At 39.1% G+C, this 26,484-nt stretch overlaps 1 protein-coding gene across 1 annotated transcript in view; it reads left to right on the top strand.

The window, feature by feature from the left end:
- The window catches only part of PKP1 (plakophilin 1), a 54,785-nt gene extending 29,490 nt beyond the window's left edge, over nucleotides 1–25,295 (top strand). The window contains exons 3-14 of the mRNA XM_018576832.1: nucleotides 4,448–4,932; nucleotides 8,332–8,473; nucleotides 10,207–10,414; nucleotides 15,572–15,749; nucleotides 15,857–15,971; nucleotides 16,075–16,233; nucleotides 19,078–19,254; nucleotides 19,965–20,118; nucleotides 20,207–20,393; nucleotides 22,158–22,242; nucleotides 23,228–23,332; nucleotides 25,201–25,295. Coding sequence (XP_018432334.1) covers nucleotides 4,448–4,932; nucleotides 8,332–8,473; nucleotides 10,207–10,414; nucleotides 15,572–15,749; nucleotides 15,857–15,971; nucleotides 16,075–16,233; nucleotides 19,078–19,254; nucleotides 19,965–20,118; nucleotides 20,207–20,393; nucleotides 22,158–22,242; nucleotides 23,228–23,302 — 1,965 coding nt within the window. The 3' untranslated portion in view covers nucleotides 23,303–23,332; nucleotides 25,201–25,295. The remainder of the gene's footprint in view (nucleotides 1–4,447; nucleotides 4,933–8,331; nucleotides 8,474–10,206; nucleotides 10,415–15,571; nucleotides 15,750–15,856; nucleotides 15,972–16,074; nucleotides 16,234–19,077; nucleotides 19,255–19,964; nucleotides 20,119–20,206; nucleotides 20,394–22,157; nucleotides 22,243–23,227; nucleotides 23,333–25,200) is intronic.
- Nucleotides 25,296–26,484: the final 1,189 nt, after the last annotated feature.

Below are 26,484 nucleotides of genomic sequence, written 5' to 3'. Positions count from 1 at the left end.
GTGCTGAAACTGTCATTCCTCCTGGAGGGTGGCTACTTTTGTTCCCCATGGTCCCTGTGTGGACTACAAGCTCAATACAAATTAATAAACCAAACGTGAGATTGGGAGCTATTTTTTGGTCACATTATCTTTAAGAATAATTAAAATGTGAATTGAAGTTAAAACTCTATGGGGTTGATTTACTAACCTTATAAACACACCACGAACGTGTATACACCTCTGTAGTGTGTTCCCTCCCAGCATGATCTATGGGTGGAATCTAAACACCTTTGTAGTGTGTACACACCCAGCAGGTGTGTTGTGCAAAGCCCTGCCCTGAATTGCAAGGTGATGTTGTGTAAATTAGCTCTACATTGTGTTGCTTGCGTTGATGAATGCAGGAATGTAAATGCATGAGCTAACCATTTTTGTCTAAACTGTGAAGCAGCATTATATATGCATCATGTGCATGATTTTTCCATATATGGCATTAGTGGAAACATGCTTATAGAGACTTTTTGGTTGATAAATATGCTTTGCTGTGTAAAAATCACACGCACCTGGTGCGTGCGTGTGTTTAGGTTAGTAAATCACACCCTATATGTTAGTAGTTAAAACAATGTAAGGATTTACAAGGTTTGCATCCAATGCACAGCACTGAAATGTCTGAATTTTCAGTTATGGTGGAAGCTGGAAAATGAAGTAGCTTCCCTTATGAAGGAGAGTAGTCAGAGCAGGGAGATCAAGTTGATACAGTCCTCATGGAATGCAAGATACCAGTAAGTGTATACCCATAGCAGAAATATAATTTTGGATGGACTAACCCTTTATATTTTTCATAATGTTAGAAGGTATACAGCTTTAATTACATTATATACTTGTCATAAGTAATTTATGTGACTAATAGGCAAAGCTGAAGACGCAAAGCTTCACATAAAACATATTTTATTAAGTTGATCTACCTGTTTTATTAGCATATCTCACATTGGCCCAACGCCTTGTTCTTTAATCTAAGTCCATTAAGATCAGCCAATAATTTGTGTCAGCAATATTAAAATACAGACCAAACCTATTTTTAAATTATGCTTTCAGCTGACTCAGAGATTTGACTGTGAAGCTTCTATCAGTAATTATATAATAACATTCTTTTAAGAATATATAAAATAAATTTCCCATCTTTTTGTTGTGTCTGTCTTTTTTTCGCATTGGAAGCACAGAGGAGCCTTCTTAAATCATTCATTTATGCCCCTCGGCCCACTGCGTATCCATAACTGCTGTTTTATAGCACACATACAGGTGAAACTCGAATAATTAGAATATCGTGCAAAGTTCATTTATTTCACTAATGCAACTTAAAAGGTGAAACTAATATATGAGATAGACTCATTACATGCAAAGCAAGATAATTCAAGCCGTGATTTGTCATAATTGTGATGATTATGGCTTACAGCTCATGAAAACCCCAAGAACCCAAAATCCACAACCTCAAAAAAGTTGTATACACCTCTGTAGTGTGTTCCCTCCCAGCATGATCTATGGGTGGAATCTAAACACCTTTGTAGTGTGTACACACCCAGCAGGTGTGTTGTGCAAAGCCCTGCCCTGAATTGCAAGGTGATGTTGTGTAAATTAGCTCTACATTGTGTTGCTTGCGTTGATGAATGCAGGAATGTAAATGCATGAGCTAACCATTTTTGTCTAAACTGTGAAGCAGCATTATATATGCATCATGTGCATGATTTTTCCATATATGGCATTAGTGGAAACATGCTTATAGAGACTTTTTGGTTGATAAATATGCTTTGCTGTGTAAAAATCACACGCACCTGGTGCGTGCGTGTGTTTAGGTTAGTAAATCACACCCTATATGTTAGTAGTTAAAACAATGTAAGGATTTACAAGGTTTGCATCCAATGCACAGCACTGAAATGTCTGAATTTTCAGTTATGGTGGAAGCTGGAAAATGAAGTAGCTTCCCTTATGAAGGAGAGTAGTCAGAGCAGGGAGATCAAGTTGATACAGTCCTCATGGAATGCAAGATACCAGTAAGTGTATACCCATAGCAGAAATATAATTTTGGATGGACTAACCCTTTATATTTTTCATAATGTTAGAAGGTATACAGCTTTAATTACATTATATACTTGTCATAAGTAATTTATGTGACTAATAGGCAAAGCTGAAGACGCAAAGCTTCACATAAAACATATTTTATTAAGTTGATCTACCTGTTTTATTAGCATATCTCACATTGGCCCAACGCCTTGTTCTTTAATCTAAGTCCATTAAGATCAGCCAATAATTTGTGTCAGCAATATTAAAATACAGACCAAACCTATTTTTAAATTATGCTTTCAGCTGACTCAGAGATTTGACTGTGAAGCTTCTATCAGTAATTATATAATAACATTCTTTTAAGAATATATAAAATAAATTTCCCATCTTTTTGTTGTGTCTGTCTTTTTTTCGCATTGGAAGCACAGAGGAGCCTTCTTAAATCATTCATTTATGCCCCTCGGCCCACTGCGTATCCATAACTGCTGTTTTATAGCACACATACAGGTGAAACTCGAATAATTAGAATATCGTGCAAAGTTCATTTATTTCACTAATGCAACTTAAAAGGTGAAACTAATATATGAGATAGACTCATTACATGCAAAGCAAGATAATTCAAGCCGTGATTTGTCATAATTGTGATGATTATGGCTTACAGCTCATGAAAACCCCAAGAACCCAAAATCCACAACCTCAAAAAAGTAGATTATTACATGCAATCAATTAAACAAGGATTGTACATAAAACAATATCGGACCTCTGAAAAGTACAAGCATGCATATGTACTCAGTACTTGGTTTGGGCCCCTTTTGCAGAACTTACTGCAATTACTTTTGCACAATATTCTAATTATTCGAGTTTCACCTGTACTTCCAAATATTATATAGCCACTGTATACATCTGTTTAAGCTTGTTGGCTTTCATTCATTCTGTGCATGGAAACAATAGCTTCTATGGAGTAGGGCTTAGGCAACTTTTGAGAAAGTAGAACCAGAAAGGTTATGGCAAGATGGGCTGAATGAAACCAAAAGCCCTCCACTCAGCCATAGCCAGTGTAGGGATTTCTATAATTGTTCTGTATCAACAGTTTCTTTAACATTCCTTAAAACTATTTTCCTGAGCACTGCTCCAGTATGAAGATCTGTTGTAATAGAGGTCACTCTTTAACTCCTATACAGTACAATTCATTGTTTTCTATCTATGAACATTTAATTACAGTATCTCTCTATATTGTAATTTTAATACTTTTTTCAGCGGATCATTATGGCGGCAAAGTAATAAGTACACTTGGCTATACTGCCAACCAAGTAGCACTATCTTCCACCAATTTCAAAGTGATCTTAGTATGTGCAAGGAGATTTTGTGGGGGAAAGGAGCTGGTATGAATGGACCAATACCTTCTGTAATGTGCTATGGAAAATATGTTAGTGCCATTTAATTACTACAATGGATTTAAGTAGTATACTAAGATCTTGTGGGCTATCTATCTATCTATCTATCTATCTATCTATCTATCTATCTATCTATCTAATTATATCTATGCCTATATATATTCTAACAGCCGGACTTTTAGGAGGAACTAAGATGCTGGTGCCCAACACGTGTTCCCCAGGTTGCATATAGCCCACAAGAGCTCAGCATTCAGCCCACTGTGTTCCAGGCCTCAATTAAAGTTTGAAGCACAACAGGCTGGAGGCTGATTGTCAGCAGCTCCAGCATGTTGTAGTTTTAGAACCACTGTCTGTCAGTGACAGTTGTGGTCTAGCATTCAACCACGGAGCTGAAAAGATTAGCTTCTGGGCTTGCAAACCTGTTATAGAGTACTTAAAAGAGAGTGCACAGGGAAACGTAATGCCCTGGCAAATGCAGGTTCTATTCCAAAATGTACTTCTCTGTAACCCATACAATAAAGATGAATTTTAACAAGCTAATAAAATAAGTGCAAAGATCAATGAGACAAACAGTACAACAATCCCTACTAGCCAATTAGATTTCAGAATCCTGCTGTCGGTACAATTTAGAAATTAATTGTAATTGGTTATTACAGTTTACTTCAGTTATCAGTGCAATGTGCACTTTCTAATTGAATAAACCCTCTAATGTGTATGGATATCAATACTAAGCCAAAGCCATCTAACCTACAGTATATCTCAATAATATGACAATGGCAGGTAAATATATTCATGTAAAAAATATTAGAAGAAGTATGTCTTAAGGAAAATAATGATCCCTTATACATTAGTGGTTCTTCCCTAATAACAGTCCTCTGTTTTATATATTTGCAGCAGATAATGAATATTATAAGATAATAATTGTAGATTATTAAGATGTAATGAACTTTAATAATGTATTAAAATAATCATGTTTTTTATTTTATTCATGTATTGTTTTCTTTCATTGACAGCCTCAGTATAATGGCACTCTAAAGAAGGAAACCAAGCGCTATAGCTCACAAAGTCAATTTGACAACTGTGGTCGACAGCAATTCATGTCTGTAGGAGGCCCTATCAGTCCAGGAAGTGACTATGGCTATATGCATACCCTTAAAAGCAGTCGAAGTGAGCCAGATCTCACTGGTCCCAGTATAAGACCTACCCAGCGTCGCCAGACCGTCTATAATGCTCAGTATCAGAATAATGGTCAGTATCAAAATACACAGCAACCACGCCGCTCTGTTAGGGGAAGTACCAATAACTCAAGTTTCTACAGCCAGCAAAGCTCTCAGTGGAAGACTTCAAACATGCCAGCACGCACACCATCTTCCATCTCAACTGGGCAACGTCAGCCTCTTTACTCCACTATGCAAAGATATGAACAACAAGCATATGCTCCGAAGCAGGAAACCTATGCACCAACCTATGCACCAACCTATGCACCTCCACAATTACCATCCAGGTGAGTAGATAATCACTAAATACTGACATAACTTGAGGTTTATATGCAAAAGGTTATTTATTTAACAGGGAAGGACAAGACTGTGGGACAGACAAGTATTTGCTGCCCTGGCCAGATTCAGACCTTAGTCAGCCCAGATGCTGGGCATTATATAGCTACCTGTCAAACCAAATGTTCAGCGCTAATGTTAAAAGTTCAATATGCAGTCTAGAAAGATCTTTTCAAGAAGTATTCATAAGTGTAGTCCGTGATCCATAGAGTGCAAAAAAGTCTCTCAGCTGAAGTACGTGTATGAAGCTCTAAGTAAAAACTCTCCCAATCTGTGTGCGCCACCAATGACACAGATGGTGCTCACCAGACAGGGTGGACCATTATGAAAAGAATGGTCATACCAAATGTTAGTAGCTGCTCCTAATCCATCCACTGGATTTCTCCGCCAGTACCAAACCTCTCCTTCTCCTCTCTTTTCCACCAGATGCTCATAAGACATTAAAAACATCCATAGTGTAATACAGGAAAATGCAATATTTATTTACAATAGTTTAAAAACACTCACAAAAGTGATAATGCGATCACCTGTAACAAATCTTCCCTTCCAGAGCCGCTGCTGGTGGGTTACACAGAATCCAACAGCCTGGTATACCGAACGTCCATTTACAACGCATTTGGTTCAACTGATATAAGAAAGAGTTTGATTGCTCTTTGCACAGAAGCTTTTCATTTTATATTGAGAGAATATACTGTAGGTTAGGAGCACAGCTCTTTAAAGGAGAACTATGGGGTCAGTGTTTTTGCCCATAGTTCTCCTTAGGGTAACGGGAGGACACAAACTAGCGTCCTCCCATTACCTGGCAGATCGGAGCGGGGAGAGGGGAATCCAGCCCCTCCCCCTGTCACGGCAGAGAGCTGTGACAGGATCGGAAGGTGAGCGAACCTGGTATGTGTTCGCTCACCTCCCGATCTACTGAGCCGACCTGTGACAGTCTCATTGTCACAGGTCGGCTAGAACTATGAGGTGAGTGGAAATCAATCATCTCATAGTTCTCCTTTAAGATTAACATATTGATTATATAGCTATCCGATTTGTGTTTAGATCCGAAATGACAGTGCTTGGCAGAGGGAAGTTTTCCAATATTAAAGCACAATTGAACCTTTAAAGGAGAACTATGGGGTTAAGGCTAGAACTATGAGGTGAGTGAAAAGCACTCACCTCATAGTTCTCCTTTAAGTTATATTAAAGCCAAAAGGTTTTAAGTGATTTCAAATGTTGAATTAATCTCTTACAATACATGCTGCTCCTTAATGTTTAAATGATTTTGTTTTTTGCAAAATCAGCTAGTCCCCTGGGTACTGGTCCTGATATCTTCCGTTAGGGTGGCTCCTTTCCCTTGCAGGTTTCTATGGAGCCACCCTTGTGTGTGCTAGTAAGCTGTGTGTGTCTCCACAAACACACATGCACAGTAAGGCAAGCCACTTCCCTGCCCCTGATCCCCACTCCTCCCTTCTCTAGACTAGTAGATGGATGGCTGCTGGAGACTGCTCTGTGTGTTGTAATCTTGTACTGAACAGGAAGTTTAGGGAAGCTGAGCTGAGAGAATTGGAGTCAGCTGTTAAGTAAGATGATGACTGTAAGTACTTGGGCAAAAATGTGAATAAATACTTTGCTGTGCAATATATATTTGTTTAATCTGGATTCATTATTTAAAAAAATGATTGAGAGTTTAATACCACTTTAAGTTTAAATCAGTTAAATACATTCCAGGTGCATCAAAACAAAAGGTGTTTAATATCCAACTGTTTTTTTTTTCTAAAGCAACCTGAGCCTGAGTAGAAAAGTCCTTATCCTGCCAGCAATTAAAGAGTGGGACCCTTGCTCTCGGTAGGGAAGCCGTGGTCTCATTGCAGAGGTATGACACGACTCTTGCCAAGTCAGTCTTACTGCTTTGCAATCAAAAAAGCTCATAGGTAGGTCATCATAGGTCATTAGTAAGGGGTACTCATTGCTTTCACACACAGGGCAATGGTCCCACTCTGCAGCATGGTGGCAGGACACAAGAATATCTACTCAGGCTGTGGCTACTTTTTGAAGAAAACAAACTAATAGACTTTTTTATGCATCTGGATTTAATTTAGGTAATTTTAACTGAAAGTACAATTGGGCTTTAACTTTCTTTGTGGCTCTGAGCTGCGACCAAATGCAGAAAAAGTACTTAGGGAGTCAACACTGGAAGAGTACAAAACTGTGAAATCTGCTGTGCTTAATGAGAAGGATTATTTGAGTTTGATAGATCACTTAAATTAAGTACATTTGATTGGTCCAATTGGGCTCTAAATTTGATAGCTTTAATACAGTTATTTAAAATTAGTTTGGAACCTGCTGGGTTCAATCAAGGCAATTTCAATCCCACCTCCTTGCAGTGAATCAAAACTAAAGTCTACATTCACCTGCCCAGGATTTCAATTCCAGCTTAAAGCCCATTTCCACCTTTGTACGTGATCAGCATTTATTGTGGTAATGTTGAGGTGCACTGATAATATATATGTGTGTACATTTTCATGACTCCCATTACTGGCTTAAAAAAAAAAATTATGGACTTTTTAGTAGGCCTGAGGTCTACAAATTTAAAATGTTCTCCACAGGAACCTCAGTCTGACACTGGGGTTGGATGGATTGCCTTGTAAAGCATCTGACCCCCTCCCTGTGAGTCATTGTAACAAGCTCACTGCACACCAGCTCTGCCTTTCCAGGTCACAATACACTGTCCGGGGGGGGGGGGGGGGGGGGGGGGGGTACCACTATGAATACTAATGAATAGGGGGAGAAAGCTCAGAGAGTGTAAATTTACACAGGCTGCTTGAAAAGCACAGAGATGGCCATTTCAAAAGGAGCCATGAGGAGGACAAAAAAAGTAGGTTTCTCTGTTCATATACAGCAACTGCATGTACACTTCATATACATTTTAAATACCTATGCAAAGGTGGAAATAGGTTTTAAACTTAGGTGCTTGAAATTGCTGTAAAGTTCCCACATTTATGGCCAGCTTTACAGTAAAGAAGGTTAAACCTCTTTTTCCTCCAGTTGTAAAGTGTGCCCCTGACTCTTTAGTGGTGACCATAAAGCAAACCTTTACTTTACCCTTGCAGTCCTGTTCACACTAGAACAGTGATAGTGTGCTGCCCAATTACAATTAAGGATGGGGGATGGGTTCTTCATAGATTTCGGCTGACATTTTCCCAGGGTATAAATGACTGACATTTTATTGGGTGGTGTAGCTTTGCTACATACTACAACATTCCACTTTGTGGTTTTCTTTCTAATTTGTATATTTATTGGTATTTATTTGCATTATTTATTTTCCTTTGTGTACTGATTTATTACTTTCAATGTATATATTTTAGGATGGAGTCCCGTGATGAATTTGAAGGACCATCTATGACCATAGAAAAGGCAGTGGAACTTCTTTCATATGACAAGCAACAGACCGCTGGTGCCAGCTATATACAACATACGTGCTATCAAGATGAGAACGCTAAGAATGTGGTATGTACATCAATTATAAGAGACAACACATACAACCCTTTTCAATAAAGAGTATAATTCTTTACTGCTAACCAGAGGCGACATGATGTCTCCAGAGGAGGATCTTAGGTAGCTGTGTGGAGTCTTAGTATGGCTTTGTGAAGACTTAGAGGACTGTGTGGGGTCTCAGGAGGCTGTGCAGATTCTATGTTGGGCTGTGTGGGGTCTATGGTGGGCTGTGCGGGCTCTCTCTGGTGGCTGTGCAGGTTCTATGGTAGGCTGTGTGGACTCTCAGGTGGCTATGTGGGGTTTATGGTAAGCTGTGTGGACTCTCAGGTGGCTGTGCAGGGTCTAAGGTGGGCTATGCAGGACCTATGGTGGGCTGTGTGGACTCTCAGGTAGCTGTGTAAGTTCTATGGTAGGCTGTATGGGCTCTCAGGGGGCAGTGCAGATTCTATGGCAGATTCTATGGTGGGCTGTGTGGACTCTCAGGTGGCTGTGCAGGTTCTATGGTGGACTATGCAGACTCTAAGGTGGGCTGTGCAGGGTCTTAGGAGGACTGTGCAGAGTCTTAGGATGGCTGTGCAGATTTACCAGGGGTCCAGGTTGGTCTCTGCGGTTACGGGTGGTGTAGATCCACAGGGAGGAGGAGGAGATTTTCAGGCCGGTGCTGTAAACCGTTGCCACCGTTCACAGGAAGGCTGCCGGGACCTTGCTGGGTCGATAGCCTTTCTTTTAAGCCCAGTATTGGTGCATCACTAATGGAGTGGTCACTTGGGACTGGGACCTGCTGTGAAAAGCCGGCTCGGATGCAAGACCCCCATGTCTGCAAGGCCTTAGGCGCCTGCCTAAAATGGCCTACTTTTAGAGCTGCCTCTAATGCTAACTTTTAACTGCAGTAGCCTATAGCAATAAATCAGTAATCATCTTGCCCTTTATAGCTTTGACATAGTTGAATTTTGACTGCTTGCTGAAGAGTTACTGCACCTAGGAATTAGCACTTATGAACTTAAATTATTATATATATTCAAATTCCCCTATTTGTGTGCTGTTATCAGTAGTCCTTGTTTCTCTGGTTGTCACAGTCATCCGTCACAGACTAAATGATGATAGCTTGTCTAAGGCTTTGGCTTAGCTTGACACACGTGGACTCAGGTTCAAAATATAATCTAGGGTTCCTGAGTTTTAATTCCTTTAATATCCCTTTATTAGCTTTAGATTTTAGCTTTTAGAGACAGGAAGTGTTATAACTTTTTAAACATGCATAAAGCATCCCATAATTTATACCATAAATACATAATATAAAGTCATATACAAATACACATTTGTAGCCCACTTTCTCTTTAACAGGCTTTAAATGCTGTCTGTGTCACTTTAGACAAGATTCTCTTGTCTTGTTGTTCTTTTTGACACCCATATTGGGACAGAGACAGAAATAGAGAGTTGACAGTTCAAAGAGGTTCTAACCTCACACTTTCTAACACTATTAAAACTGAACTAAAAAAAAGCAAAAAAAGTTTTGGCTGGAGTAGATAGTCTAGTAGCCTGTAGATGTAATGTATAAAAGGTCTGTAAAAAGTAGGTCACCTAAGCTTATCAGTTAAATGCCATTTATTTTAAACAAAACTGTAATAAAAGCAGAATGGTTTTCCCAGATATTTTTATATCTATGAAAGATTACCATATATAGTTGACTGTGCTCATAAGTCTTTATATGTCTTTAAATTAAGCCCCATGTTTTGGTATCTGCCCAGGTATACCAGCACAATGGCATCCAGAAGCTAATCGCTCTGTTAGACAACCCCGACCAGAAAGTACAGCAAGCTGCAGCTGGTGCACTAAGGAACCTTGTCTTTAAGAATAATCCAAATAAAATTGAGACAAGTCAAAAAGGAGGTGTCCGTGCAGCTGTCAACCTCCTGAAGAAGACTCCCAATGAAGAGACTCAGAAACAACTAACAGGCAAGTGTCTTGACTCTGACTTGAGTTTACACATTTTGGGTTAAATGATGTGAAATATGCTATTCAGCATCTAAATGTGTAGAATATGCTTTTTTAAATCATTAGTGCACTTTTAATTGTTGCTTCAGCCCCCTCACTTACTCTAAATACAATGAATTACATTAAATTGGACATGTGCGTTTCCTTTCATTAAAAATTTAAATTTAGACGAATTTTCGGAAATTCGGACATTCGGATGCATCCGAATTTCCAATTGAAAAAATAACGAATCTGAACGTATCTGAATGTTTGATAATAAAAATTTCGGATGCAACCACATTTTTTTCAGAATGTCATTCGGAATTAACTTATGTTGTTAAATGTTAAAGTAAAGAAAAAAAAAAGAATTGAGAGCAGGAAGGGGAGCATGCTGCTGCACCATAGCAGGCTACATGCCTTCGACAATAAAAGAATATTCAAACATTTTTTGTTTGCAAATAAAGGACTTTTTCACGGTGATGTGTTTTCATTTACATTACATTTTGACTGAGTTTATTTGGTGAATGAGTAGGAGTAACAAGCACCCTTTACTCATTCACAAGGAGGGGCATCTGGGTACCCCTTTATGAAAGGGGGGCACCTAGTTGCAGATAAACCCCCCTCCCCACAGACCCCCACAACCACCGGGTCAGGATTGTAGGGAAGAGGCCCTTGTTCTCATTGACATGGGAACAAGGTGCTTTTCCAGGGGGTCCCCCCTAGCAAAGCACCATCCCAATGTCGAGTGCGTAGCTTGATATGGTGCAGGGGGGGCGCACGCCCGCCCCCTCCCACCTTTTCCTTCTCTGTCTGGCTTCTGCTCAGATAAAGGGTTCAGTAACAGATTTTAGGGTTTGGCATGAATTTGGGGAGACACCACACTTTTTTTAATATTGTTTCTCTAGACTGTCAAAAGTTAAAAAGAAAAAAATATTTTTTTTTCTGTCACTTTGCTGCAATGAAAATTATTTCCTAAATATCTACCACATCCGAAATTAACAAAAATGTTGGATTCGCCCGTATCGGAATCCCAAACGCAATTAACTTTTGGACCTGAATCCCGAAAAATGATATAACGAAAAATCTGAAACGAAACAAATTTGTTGCCAGCGCACATGTCTATATTAACCCCTTAGTGACACAGCTTCAGAAAATGTTTTCACTTGTGGGGACCAGAGCAATTTTGCCATTTTTGCTATGTGTTTGTTTAACCAGAATTTCCATCTTTCTCCTGCAATACACCTACACATGTTATATACTGTTTTTTAAAAGGACAAAATGGGCTTTTATTTGATGTGACATATGCATATTAAAAGTTTTATTTATGTTATAAAAAATGTAAAAAATGTTCACAGCTTTGGCAATAATAATGTGTACATAATTAGTGTAGCTAACAGAAAGTAATTAATAATAAATTCTATTATTTGTCCTAATTTCTAGGGTATATCATATGTCTGGGATTTCAGTTTATTTTGGGAGTTTGGGAGTGAAATACAATTTTAGTGTGGAACAATTTTAGAGTGTGGTATGTCTATATTTTCTTATAATTTTTTGTACTTTTTTTATTTCTAAAAAATTATAAAAACTTTTTTTATTGTATTAATTTAATTTTAAACTAAGGGGCACTAAGGGTTTTTTTATTTTTATTTAAAGGGGCTTTGATACTTAGAGGGTTATTCACAAAGCTAGCCAAAGGATCATCCATAGCTAGCTTCGGCAGCCAGAGCCCTTTGGTTCAGTAGAACCGAAGGGCTGCTGTGCGGGCTATTTACTATAGCCTATATTGCTCCCAAAGCTGGCAGAGCGGCTCAGCCGAGCCGAAGGCATATGGGTACATCCGAAAAGCTCTGCAACTGACAGCTGGGTGGAGCACGGCTGGCTCCGCCCAGTTGCAATGACAGATCAGCGTTCCCAGGTTACCTGGGGATGCTGAACTGTCATTAAACAATGACAACTGGGCGTAGCCGGCCGTGATGTCACGGCCAACTCCGGCTAGTTGTTACTCATTGGCCGGGACCTGCTAGAAGACTCTAGCAAATCCCGGCCAATAGAAAACAGTTGGGCGGAGCTAGCTGTCACTGCTAGTTCCGCCCAATTGTTTCTTTTTTTAATTTTTTCAATAATCTTTATTCATTTTTTTAATCATCTTTATTTTTTTAAATATAATATTTATTTTCATTTTTTAAATCTTTTTTTTTTTTTTACTTTTTCAACTTTTTTCATTGATTTCCTTTTCTGCTCGGTTCCACGGAGGTACCGAACAGAATAGCCGGGGGAAAGGCTGAACTGAAGCCAGCCAAAGCAAGCTGATGTGTGGCTGATTTCAGTCGATGAAATCAGCCGTACAAGCCTGAAGTGAATAGCCGAACAGCGTTCGGCTCACTTCACTTCAGGTGGGTTATTCACCCGGCTGCCTTCAGCAGCTGTGCAAATAACCCTCTTAGTGTTTCTAAGTCAAATACAGTATTCTCCTCAGAGATACTTTGTATCACTTTTGAAACACTGCCGGCTAGCTTTTTACAAAACACAGCAGCTGCTGGCTGTGTGACTGTCAGGGCTCTGCAATCACAGCGATCAGCTCTCACAGTGATCACAGGACTGTGACCACCTAATCTACTGTTGGGGGTCTGCCTAGGACCCCAAGGGACCCATCAACAGCAGTAACTCAATGAGCTGCTGGTCCCTTCATGCTCTCCCGCTTATTGTACTGATTGATGGAAATATCCCCTCACTGGTCGTTAAAGAACTGAAGGATCATGATGGGATAATTCCGTCATCGGTCGGGAAGCGGTTAAATGTATAATTTGTATTTACATTGTTATGTCTGCCTAAGCTGGGAGAGTGTTTAAGGTCTCTGAAATCCCCAGTGCTCATTTGGCTGATAGCATTCCAAATCTCTAGCTTTAAACATGTATTATTCTCAATGGCATCCCCTAGTTTAGTTTCAAATGGATATTCATACTAATTTCATTAAATTCAGACATTCGGACGCATTGAAATTTCCAAATTAGAACGCATCCGCATGCAAATGAATCCGAAAGTTCCTTTAACGTAAATTTGGATCCATCTTAATTTCATTTAAAACTAAACTAAATTGGACATGTGACTGTTCTCTGGCCGATCTGATTTTTCTTTGGCTGTTGGGGGTTGCATTATAGACATGGTCATGTGACTTCCTGTTGTGGATCTGTCCGAAACGAAAATTCGGACAGATATGAAATCTGAAAAATGAACCAAATTGACTTTCGGATCCCAAATACAAAAAGCAAAAGAAATAAAAATCCGAATCGATCTGAAATGAAATGAAACAATTTTTTTGTCTTATTGAGAATTTTCTGTGTAGGGGGTCATCGAGTTGAAACCTAGATAGTGTATTTAAATAAAGTACACCTATCATTACATTTCTGCATAGCAATACATTAGTTTGTGGCTATTTAAGTGTTTAGGGTCACAACTAAAGATTGGGAAGATTATCTGAGCAAGCATAAAGTTGGTTTTAGACATCTTCCAGCAGTTTGTGTGGCCTTTTCATAACATTTTTATGCTGAGTATCAAACACCTTTCTATTCTCCCTCACAAAAGTGAATCAAGGTAAAAGTATAGTAGGCAAGCCTGGATGACATCTAAAACCTACGTCAGAACATCAAGCATGTTCTGACGAAGGGGGCGTGGCCCCGGAAACGCGTCATCATAAGGAGCCCTGTGCTGATACACAGGCTTCTGTGCAGCTTGTTTTAGATGTCATCCAGGCTTGCCTACTATACTTTTACCTTGATTCACTTTTGTGAGCATGTTTTTATTGTTAATTCAATTCATATCATTAAAAACAATCTACACTAGGGTGGGCGCCCTTCTCTTTTGTTTTCTCCCATAGTGTTGCAGCTTCCCAGGCTGAATTGGGACAGCACCCCTAGTAATCCTCGTCTGCAATTATCCTTCATTTGTTGGTCAACGTTTGGGGCTTTAGATTCACTGTCAAAATAATTCTATCATATTCATAATAGTTGATATTCAACTCACATTTGGTTTAGACAGCATGGTGATTGATTGGTTAGCACTGTTGCTTTATAGTACCGATTTACTATCTATGAGTGGGTTTCCTTTAGGTGCTCTTGTCTCTTTTTCATAATTCAAAACATGTGAGCGTAGGTTTATTGCCTTCCACCTAAACAGGTTAAATGCAGCCTTTCCTTGTTAAACGCTGCATTTTCTATTTGATCGCATGCAGATACATTTGAGTGCAAAGGTTGTGTTTAACAAGAACGCCCATCACCAAGAGCCCTAAAGCTGGCCATACACTATACAAAGTGTTCTAATATTAAAGCACAATTTAACCTTTAAGTGACATAAAAGTCAATTGGTTTTTAAGTGATTAATCTCTTACAATAGATGCTGCTCCTTAATGTTTAAACATTTTAGTTTCCTGCAGAATCAGGTGGTCCCCTGACTGCTGGTTTTCAAATCCTGCTTTAGGGGGGTTCCTTTCCCTTGCAGGGTCCTATGGAGCCACCCTTGTAAGTGCTAGTAAGCTGTGTGTGTCTCCACAAACACACAGGCACAGTGAAACTGGCCATACACGATACAAAAATCCCACAGTGGGTGCCACTGTCAGCACCCGTTTGGCCAGCATCCCTCAGCTAATCGAAGGATCCAGTCGGAAAATCCTCAAACGAACAGAGCCGTCAGCCAATAAGCTGCTGGCTCTCTTCTGGTATTCTGGAAGCGACCACTAGCCGCCACTAGAATACAATGCAATCAGTGGGAGATTCCTCAATCAACACTCTTCAAATCAACACTCAGATTCCTCATGGAGGAATCTGTTATATTTTCTTTGTTTAGCCAGCGGGTTGAACAAAGAAAATATTACAATGTATGGTCAGCTTTATATACTTACATTGAATATTGTAGACATTGCTAAGCTTGCTTGTTGTTTTAGTGACCAAATATAATTAATACTTGGAGGCTATGTTATTGTAGTCCAAAGTAATTGCCACTCTCTGAAATATTATTTTACATGTTGTTAGGAATGTTACAAGAGGATTTAGAATGGAGAAGATGTAAATTAAAGACACCTTATTTTTTATATCCCTTATAACATGCAACTGACTTAACCCCAACTTTTCTTTCTGTACTATACAGGTCTTCTGTGGAATTTGTCCTCTACAGACCAACTGAAAGATGAACTTGTTAGGGAAGCTCTCCCTGTCCTGAATGAATGTGTAGTGATTCCATTCTCCGGCTGGACAGAGAATTCAGTGCCCTGTCAGAAAAGTAACATGCACCCTGAAATATTTTTCAACGCCACGGGTTGTTTAAGGTAAGATGTCAAAACCAAGTCCGGCGCTCTTAGTTGCATATTATTTCCTGAACTGTGAATGATGCCATCAAACCTTGTGCCATAATGTCACTTCCAATCGTCCCTAGGAATCTTAGTTCAGCAGAGGTTGGTCGTCAAGCCATGCGTAACACCCCAGGACTGGTGGACTCTCTGATGTATTACATCCAGAAACAACTGGCCAACAATAACCCCGATGACAAGGTAAGAGTTGAATCTGAGCTCTGTTAAGTTAGTGCTAGACAATAATGAATATTAGTTATTTTTGAAGATGCCTAAAATCTTTGTTATTATGTCACTTCTATAGTCAGTGGAGAACTGTGCCTGTATTCTGCACAATCTTTCTTACCATTTGGATTCTGAGGTGCCCAATAAGTATTCTCAACTGAATGAGCAAATGTTGCGCAACCAGCAAACAGACAAATCTTCCACTGGCTGTTTCAGCAATAAGAGCGAGAAGATACAGGTAATTATCAGCTTGGTAAAACATTGATTTTTACAGAATCCATATACTCAAAAAGCAGGGATGCAAGAAACAACAACTTCAAACTGTAATCCTCAGTAGTGACCAAAATTTGGTTTGCCTTTAATCAGTTATGCCAAGTCTTATAACAAACTGGTTGTTATGTTTTATCAGTTATGGCGATACCATAGCTTAAGCAGATTGTACAACAGAGTCCCATCTTTTTTTTTTTAGTCCCATTTTCTGAAGAGAATTAAGCCTAATGTAATATGGTGTTTAGAAGCTCACACACTACATTGATATATATAAATTGAATATTGTAGACATTGCTAAGCTTGCTTGTTGTTGCAAAAATTACAGTAGTATAGAGCAGGAAGCACTCACCATATGACTTGCAAATAGATTTGACAGTATCTAATACTTTTGGATATAGGCATCAATAGGTATGTACAAAATATTATAAATGAGTACTAAACATCAATCTTTATAGTTGCTTTATATATAAATAATTGCAGTAACATCCATGGACTAAAGTGGAAATAACAGACTTACAGAAAAGGAGGTAACTCAAAAAATACCAGTTCAATATAAGTTGTCCCTGTTTCACAGTGTGGCTACTTTCTCTGAGAATGAAAAAAGTCAAAGGAGCAGGATGGAAAATGTTTCTCAATCTAATGAAATTGTGAACAGTGAATGTGGTTTTTACTTCGGGAAACTTCATTCATTCCAAAATTGAATGTTAAAATGAAACGTATTTTTCTATAAGACGCCCCCATGTATAGGACGCCCCCCACTTTTCTTACCCAAAATTCAGAAATCAATATTTTCCATGCTCTTTTGCATAACTGATTACATCCAGTTAAAATTTTGCAGAGTAAGACAACTGATTACTGGTACCGGTATTTTATTTGTTTTCTGACATTTTTATGGGCTCCCTGTTGCATCTGGGCACTGGCTACATGTCTACAATCGGAAGTTTCATTCGTGAGGCTAGTTTGCAGAAGTATCGGCAGTTTCGCAACCGCGGTTCTCCTCTCGGCCCCCCGTGTATAAGACGCCCCTCCATTTTTAGGTAAATATTTTAAAGAAAAAGTATAGTCTTATACACGGAAAAATACAGTAAATTTCTTTCATTTAGAAATCTACTAGTGTATGGCAAGCTTAAGACACAGCTGGGGTTCCACCAGGGAACCCCTCATGGGAGTTTGGGCTTAGCTGAGACCTACCCACAGGTCACTCAACAGTTGCTCATAGACACAAGAGAGGGAAGGTGCCAGGTGACAAGAAACTGGAACGTAACATATGCCTAAGGCACTGGGCAGTTGAGAGCAGGGGTGATCTGGAGGCTGCAGATGCTACAGCAGAGGTTCTGACTGTAGATGCTGCAAAGATTGCGGGTGCTGGGGAGATGCAGCAGGGACCCAGATTGTGGATGCAGTGCAGACTGCAGGAAAAAAAATTAGGCTGTGGGAGCTGCAGAGCCTTTGGAAGCAGCTGAGGTACCACAGACAGCAGGTGCAGCAAGAATTGTTGATGCAGCTGGGGTGCAGCAGAGATGCAGAAGAAACCGGGGATTAAGCAAAGGTGCAGGCGAGGCTGCAGGTGCAGCTAAAACTGTGCATGCAGTTGAGGTACAGCAGAGATGCAGCAGAGACTTCAGTTGTAGCTGAGGTGCAGCGGAGGCTGGGATGCAGCAGAGTCTGTGGATGTCTTAGAGACCCCTGATGTCTCCATAAAGGGGACCTGTAGCTGTAATTTCTTATCACATAGGAGACTTCTTAACACCCTATGTGATAACAATAAAGTTAAGTGTAAAAAAAGTTTTAAAAAAAATTGCTCACAAAATAAATAAAAATTTACACACACAAAACAAAAAAACCCACAAAAATGTTTTAAAGTCCCCCACCACCACATAGATGTGCAAAAATGCATTAGATGCGCCTACGCACAAAAACGATGATTGCTCCAATTATGCTGCACGTGTTACATATCGCCGCAAACATTGCAATGAGAGCAATAATTCTCAGGCCATCAATCACTGATAACACTAAACTGATAAGCGGTAAAATCTTTTAAAGCGTCGCCTATGGCCAATTTTGGCTATGGTGTTTTTTTGCGATTTCGTGGGCATGCGCAATTTTAAGGCTTGACATGTTTGGTGTCTATTTACCCGACGTGACCCCGCCTTTTGTATTTTACCAAAAAATTGGGTAAAAATAATTGTCTCCTAAAATAATAAAGGGAAAACCATTTTTTTTAAATATTCGGTACTTTGTTTGTTGTATAGTAAAAAATAAAAACCCCAGTGGTGATTAAATACCACCAAAAGAAAGCTCTGCGGTGGATCAGAGACTGGCATCAGCGAGGGACTGTCGGAAACAGGTAGAAAGAAGATGATCGCATTAAATAAGGTAAGTACTTACAGCAGAAAGGGGAGGGTGAATGGTGCCTTTAATGGCACTTTAGGTGCCACATTCCAGTGCGTTCTGGTGTGTTTACATGTGTTTTTGTGCGTCCCAGTGTGGAAAAAGAGCATGCTGCTGTACTTTTTTTAAAGTTCTGGAACTAAATACAATGCTGGAAAATAGCCTCATTTTAAACCATTGGAATTGCTGTGTATGCGTTTTTGGTGTGGATAAAAAATACACCGGTCTGGTGTTTCTACTGCTCTGTTGCAATTAAATTGTAATAAATGTAATCCTTTTTTTAAAAAATATGACTTATTACTAGTACCTTTACTAACCTTTATTAAAAAATTATTATACTGGAGTAGAAATTAAATTTAGTATATATCTTGGACATTCTTTTTCTTACTTGCTACACTTCATTATTTTGTCTTTTCCATAGAATAATAACTTTGAGCTGCCACTTCCAGAAGAAGATGTTAACCCTAAAGGGGCTTCTCTGCTGTCTCACTCCAGTGCTATAAAGACATACCTGTCTCTTCTGGGGCAGAGTAAGAAAGACTCAATATTGGAAGCAAGTGCTGGAGCGCTGCAGAATCTCACCGCAAGCAAGGGGCCGGTGAGTCACTGAAAGTCACAGGATTATAAGTACTGTGTGAGCAGTTGCAATTTTATGTCCTAGGCTAAGTTGTCAATGTCCAGTGGCGGAACTACCGCCATAGCAACCCACGCAGCCAATAGGGGCCCGAGCAGAGGGGGGCCCGGTGAGGAAGAGTACATTATTCCGGTCAGTGAGAGCTGGATAGAGCTCAGGTGTTCCTGATCTCAGCCCTTTTTTGGAAGTAATGATGGACGGCAGGTGTTCATGGATGCTTCCCAAATCCTCTTCACATATGCAAACAAAATACTGAGGTGAGCCAGTACAATTGTTAACACTGCAGCCACCAAAGAAGCTGTGGAGAAGGGGAGATGGAGAAATTATATACGATACCTCCCACTAAGATGTAATGGGTGCCATTTTAAAAAGAGGATTTTCATGATTTGAATAATGATTTAAATAAATTTAGACATTTTATATAACTCGAGGGGATGATGCACAGTTGACAATGTGCGTCATGCTGTGGTATGTTAAAAGTTAAAACCCTAGAGCCAGAGTGAATATTTTTGTTAAATAAATCTCCTTGAATAATGATTATTATGCAAAACAGAACCAAGCAAAGCCTTTATGTATAAAGGCTTTGTCACAATGAATGGCCAAGAAAACTATCGGAGACCTTCCTCAAGAGTAATCATGTGACAACCTTTCTTAAGTTTTATGTTTAATTCCAGATGTCCAATGGGATGAGTCAGATTATTGGCATGAAAGAAAATGGACTGCCGCAAATTACACGATTGCTTCAATCTGGAAATTCGGATGTAGTAAAAACAGGAGCATCTCTACTGAGCAACATGTCCCGACACCCAGCTCTTCACAGAAACATGGGTAAGAGACACACAGTTATGTTTACCCCACCCTATAATACTATTCTTTATAATGCTTATTGATTTTGCCACTTTACATCTTACATCAGGTACCCAGGTGCTTCCAGATGTTTCTCGCCTCCTGTCCCAGACCTCTACAAGTGCAACAAACTCAGAAGATATCTTATCCTCAGCATGTTACACCATGAGAAATCTTGTTATGGCCCAGCCTCAATTGGCAAAGCAAAGCCTTTCTACCAACCTAGTGGGAAATGTGATCAATATGTGTAAGAACGGGTAAGGAACACAAGTCTGAAATATTTGGTGGTTTCTTAGATTGTTTATTAAAATGTACAGCATCTCTATCAGACTGTACCCTTCCTATCTTTCAAAAATCGTCTTTACTCAATCCATTTTTTGGCATGTCATTATATTTATACTGTATATATATATATATATATATATATATTTTCTGTTTGCCACAAGGCCTGTTTTTTAGAGCCACACATAGGCCCATTGTCTGGTGCAAAAACTGAAATGTTTTCTCTTTTAGCTTATCCATACCAATGACTAATAAGGCAGCTAATCTCTCAGAATGTTCAATATTGTAAATAATGAAATATTTATGATTAAATTCACTGGTCTCTGAGGTCTTGAGGTGCAGCCTATGTAGAAAAGAAGTCAAGGAGACTTTTCGCAAACATTTTAACACTATGTTAAAGACCAGCAATATATTTTTGAGACAGATACATAGAGTGTACTCCCCCAATTGTCAATATTATTTGCACATTGGGGTTGGGAATAGAGACTGCTCACTTGGTGTGGTTAAGCTGTGTTCCCTTTGAATACCCGATCATGTGCAAGGGAATTAAAAAAACAAAAAGGAAGCTTTGCTTGCACCTGATTTGATGATTGAAATTGATACAACTCAACGTCTTAAGTAAGTGAACATACACTTTCCAAAATTAAATTTAGTTTGACTTGTTTTTCTATTTTGTTTTATTTAATTTCTAGTTATTTTGAAATTATAAATATTATAGTATACCTATACACATGAGATGTCTTGAATGTCAGCATATTTTAATGGCACTTTGATCAGTTTATAGGCTATGTTTATAAATTACATAACATAACCTTAGGAAAAAAATATTAGATGCCTGTATAAAGGTGGCCATAAATGGCAAATATTTGACAGAAAATTATTTGGAGCTGAATATATACCTGTAGAGAGCATTATGTGTGATCTAAAAGTGCTCTCTTTATCTAACAGAGATCACAGTAGAGACTGTTTGCTTTCAGACCTTATCTCTGGGAAATTCTGCACAAAGTAAAGACAAAGAGGGACAGGGGGGGAATCAGTCACTCCTCTTGTTTGTTTAGCTGTGTGTGTTGTATGAACCTGAGCTATTGAACTCTGTATACACTGAGTGGCCAGATTATTATGACCACCTGACGTTTGTAGGCAAATTAGCTATAATTAGCTATAATTTCGCGCTGAAGTTGCTAGAGGGCCAGACCATTATTAATAGGGAAGCAGGTTGTTTACCACGACAGTAGAAGTGATGTTTTCTGAAGATATGGGTAAACAACGCGATTTAACAGCTTTTGAACGTGGGATGATTGTTGGCGCTCGGAGCCATGGAGCGAGTATCAGCAAAACAGCAGAATTTGTTAAATGTTCAAGAGCAGCTGTGGTAAAGTGTTTAAAGACTGGTCTGTCAGCTGAAAATCTGGGTCTGAACGTGCGAATTGTGGCCGCCAGCGACTAATCAATGTTAGGGCAGAACGGAGAGTGGGAAGACTGGTATAAGACAACAGAAGGGCAACAGTGCAGTGTCAGATTCCTCGCATCACCTTTCAACATCTCGTGGAGTCACGAGGCTGCCCAACAAAGTAATCTCGTGGAGTTATCTTGTGGCCCAACGAAGTACTGATGGGGTGCTCATAATAATCTGGCCACTCAGTGTATAACAGCCATTTTTAAACAAAACAATATTAGCCTGGTAAATATTAAGAAAAAAAATTAGAAAAAAGCTTATTACGTTTCTGCATGTTTTACAGAGCTTCACCCAAAGCTGCAGAAGCTGCCCGTCTTTTCCTGACAGATATGTGGTCCCAAAAAGAGCTGCAAGGGATACTCAAACAGGTAAAGAAATTATTACAATCGCATGTACAATCATAGATAAAATAGAAATTATTCATAATTTTCTCTACTTCTTTATATATCTAAACCATGAATAGCAAGCAATCTAGCTGTTAGTAGTTCTTTCATTTTGCATGTTTTTTAGCCAAATGTTTTATTTTTACTGTCAGTTGTATTTTAAAGTGACACTAAACTCAGGAGTTAAATCTTAAAAAATGCAATAAAGTACCTTAACTATTAACAAAAATGTATCTTATTTGTGTATCACTGAGCTGTAGATCATCAAATCATGTCTGAATGTATGCTGACACTGTCCTTCCTATTGGAGGGTGGCTACTTTTGTTCCCCATGCTCCTTGTGTGTGTTGTCAAATAGCCCCCACTCCAAGCTCACATCTATGACAGACTACAGTCTCAATTAAAATTAGTAAACTAAACATGAGATTGTAGTCCATCACTGGAGGGAGCTTGGAGTTTTTTGCAACACACACAGGGAACATGGGGAAACAAAAGTAGCCATCCTCTAGAACGAAGAACAGTGTCAGCACCAATTCAGAGATGATTTGAGGATCTACAGCTCAGTGATACACAAATAAGATACATTTATGTTAATAGTTGAGGTACTTGAATCCAGTTTTTAAGATTTAACTGCTGAGTTTAGTGTCATTTTAAGGTATTATGTACACAAATAGATGTTTTACTTATTTCAGAAGCTAATGAGCAGTGTGCAAGGTTTAGTAACCCAGAGCAACCATTCAGTAATTGTCTTTGTTCTACTTCTAATTAGAGTAAATTACATAATTTACTTATTTAGCCTAAGGAATGCATTAATAAAGAAAAGATAGAACCCCATAGTTCTCCTTTAATGGGTTACAGCTTATTTAGAATTATGATTGCTTTTACTAAAGCCTTGTTAAAGAACCTATTCTTTTGCCAGATTTTATGTCTCCATGTTCCATCATAAACTAACAGTTTTTTTCCCACTACAGCAAGGACTAGATAAGAGTATCATGGGATCACTAGCAAGTTCTACTGTTCGAAACATGATTCCTCGGGTTTTTTAAATCACATTTAAAGGACATCCTATCTTTGAGGTAAAGGAACCGCGCATACATATATATATATATATATTTTCCCTGTCATTTTATAGGTAACCTGTAAGAACAGCATGGGGATGACCAACATCTTCCAGTAATGTTACCCTTTGTGCTTCTGCATCTGTGCCTGTCCGAGCTTGTTAGAGCATTGCCCATCATAATCAGTGTAAAGAAACACAGTAGTGTGTTAAAGGAAACCTGTAACAGGAGATAACTACAGAGGCTGCTATTGCTGACCCCTCCTTTTGGAAATGTTAGCTGCCTGTTTGTCCTGCTGATCCATTGTCTTCACAAGGCCTCATTCACACATCCCAATAGGTCTGGACAGTGGATTCCTGCAGATGAAATATCTGGGATACCTGTATAAAGCAATAACAGGTGCTGTTGGGTGTGTAAATGAGTTTTAAGTCATTGACTTAAGGCTCGTTCCCACCAGCCATCTGCGTTGAACTCACTGGTGTGCACTGACAGGCTTATACGCCAATCCTGTTTTTGTTAATAAAATGTTGTGTGATGCAGTTGCATTGCATTGCACCACGCTTCACTGAAAAAAAAGTACTGCACACACTGTTCAGGTATTCAGCGGCTGCTGGAATACAATGGCCAGTAGATGGAGATTCCTTCACTCATGCTGTTTAGCCTGGAATGAGGAATCTATTACATTTATAAATAGTTTTTTCTAAGGTTATGCATGCATGTCCACCTTTAGTAACCTGTATGACAGTTGGGTTAAGCTTTACTGACAGCCCAGAGGTCATAAACTTTTCTCCATCCTTGATTATGTCAGAGCCTTTTGATGTGTTGAAGCCGAACTATACTTGTGTAACCTCAGGACCCACATTTGTCCTTGGTCATTAAGTCGTGACCCAAGTTGCACTGCAATGGAACGCACAGCATTACGGTACTGCACGTTCCGATGCGGGCAATAGAACTGTGGGTGGGAGGTGCATTTGGGGTGCCATTCAAATGAATGGCAATGCAATGCACTTCTCACACAAAATGACGTGGTAGGTGTGATTACGAAGTACAGTGCATTAATCGCACAGGACTGTGCGATTAACGCACTGTACTAGTGTGAATGGGCCCTCAAAAACACACAACCACAGACACAATCTCACACACTCCTAAAAAAACAAAACATTTTGTCCTTTTTTAAAGATCCACCCAGTCTCTCTACCTTATAAGAACTGGAGTGGATCCTTAGCCTTGGGTCCGGTGTGGGCTGTGGAGCTCCATCCATATGTGCATTGCTTGTACAGCTCCCTTGCATACCATATAGAGGTGCCGAGAGCCAGTATGTTACATCACACTGGTCCAGGCACCTCTACAGGACATGTGAGGGAGCTTTAAGCAATGCACATATGGATGGAGCCCACCCTACCTCAAGCTGACACTTGGCACCGGGCAGCATATTTTGAATGGCTGCTTGGCGCAATAAATGACAGTAATGCGCTAGGGGTAGGCTGAGGAGCCTCTCACCTAGAAAAGTGGAAGGCCACGGGGACCCACTGAACACAGGGTCACGACCCACTTTTGGGTCACGACCCACCAGTTGAGAACCAAGGCCTTAGAGCCAAGGAAGGTGCCATATTTGTCTCTATTTCGATTGCAGTTGCCATGGTGCTGCACAAGTAATCAGCTATGAGACCAGTCATTTGAGGGCTTCAAAGTTTGGTCGTTGTGGTCAAGCTCTCCAATTTTGTTCCCACTTCTTTTCTTTTCTGCAGTTTTTATAATTAGACCAATAAAGCTGGTAACAAAAGTATCTTTTTGAGTTGTTAACAATAAATGTTTGCATCATTAGCCTGCTAAAAATGTGCATTTAAGAGATTTCTTTCCTCCTCTTATGTTCTTTATTCTTTCAGCAGATTGCCATTCCTTTCAACTGTTACACAGAACCAAGACGTGTATGTGTAATCTGCAGAAGTACTGGGGTGATGATCTGACAAGCCATCTCCTTAAGAAACTTTTTTGGATAACATATATTTTTTTAATGCCGCACACTACTTTGGGATGTGATCTGCAAACTGGGACTGTCAATTTACAGACATTAAAACAAATTGCAAAAGTCAAAGGTTGCCAGGCACTTCCATTGCATACTACAGCCAAAGCTTTAAAATATTATTCAGTGATAGGCTGCTTTTACATGGGTTTTCATATATATGTAAATATTTTAGCTTTTTTTCCTTAGTCATATTTGTATATTTTCAACATGGGATGGGTCTGATGGAATCATGACTTATACCAGAGAGGGTAACACTACAAAAACAACATACTTATACGGGATCTTTTATGAACCATAAAGAATGCATATTATCTACTGATACACCATCTTGGTTTCAGCAGTTTGGTCATTGTCTTTAAAAAAAAAAAGGGCCACACATGCAGTTACATCTCTTTAAATTACTTTTTCCTGTAAAAATAATTTTCAGCTTCACATTATGTTAATCATGCAGGTGGAGGGACAGTCTGATGAACTGCACAGAATTGCTCATTGGTGGAATACATGTAGGCACACTGCTAAGGCTGAACAGGATTTATCTTAGGATGCTATTGGTCCAACCTCCATTATAGACATATTTAGGGGTTGATGTAGATTATGGGTTTTTTTGTGTAAATTCAATGTTTATCACATACGCTAATAGGTAGCCAAGCACAAGCAAATATTCCCTTCCAGTTTCTTCTCAGATTCATTAAAAATACTCTTATGTTATGATAGTCACTGGAAAAAGGTTTTACTATCATAATTACTTTAAACAAATCTTCTTTTTTAACTGCTTCAAAATATGCAACAGGATTACATGTTGTTATGCATATACATACTGTATAATCACGCATGTTAGGAAATTCTTACTTGTACCACCTGCCTAATATAAACCCATCTGTATCTCATCCCTAGTGACTTTGCACATTGCTGAAATTATGCAAACCGCTAAGGCTTCATTCTTTTTGATCAGTTGCAATTCAATAACTATTGTGTGTCTTTTAAGCAAAGCTAACAAGAAAAAAAAGCACTTATTTTAAATTCCATCCATTTACCTGCATATGTGAAAGTATTACATTTGAATTTTTTTATTGTTTCGGTTCAGCACTTCACCTAATTGGTATGATGACAAACTGATATAAATGTGTTGCACTAGTTATCTAAT

This window comes from Nanorana parkeri, unplaced genomic scaffold (genome assembly GCF_000935625.1).
Source record: "Nanorana parkeri isolate BGI_ZX_2015 unplaced genomic scaffold, ASM93562v1 scaffold77, whole genome shotgun sequence".
Taxonomy (NCBI): Eukaryota; Metazoa; Chordata; class Amphibia; order Anura; family Dicroglossidae; genus Nanorana; species Nanorana parkeri.
Note: the sequence above shows the minus strand (reverse complement) of the source record. Positions and strands in the feature narration are given on the sequence as shown.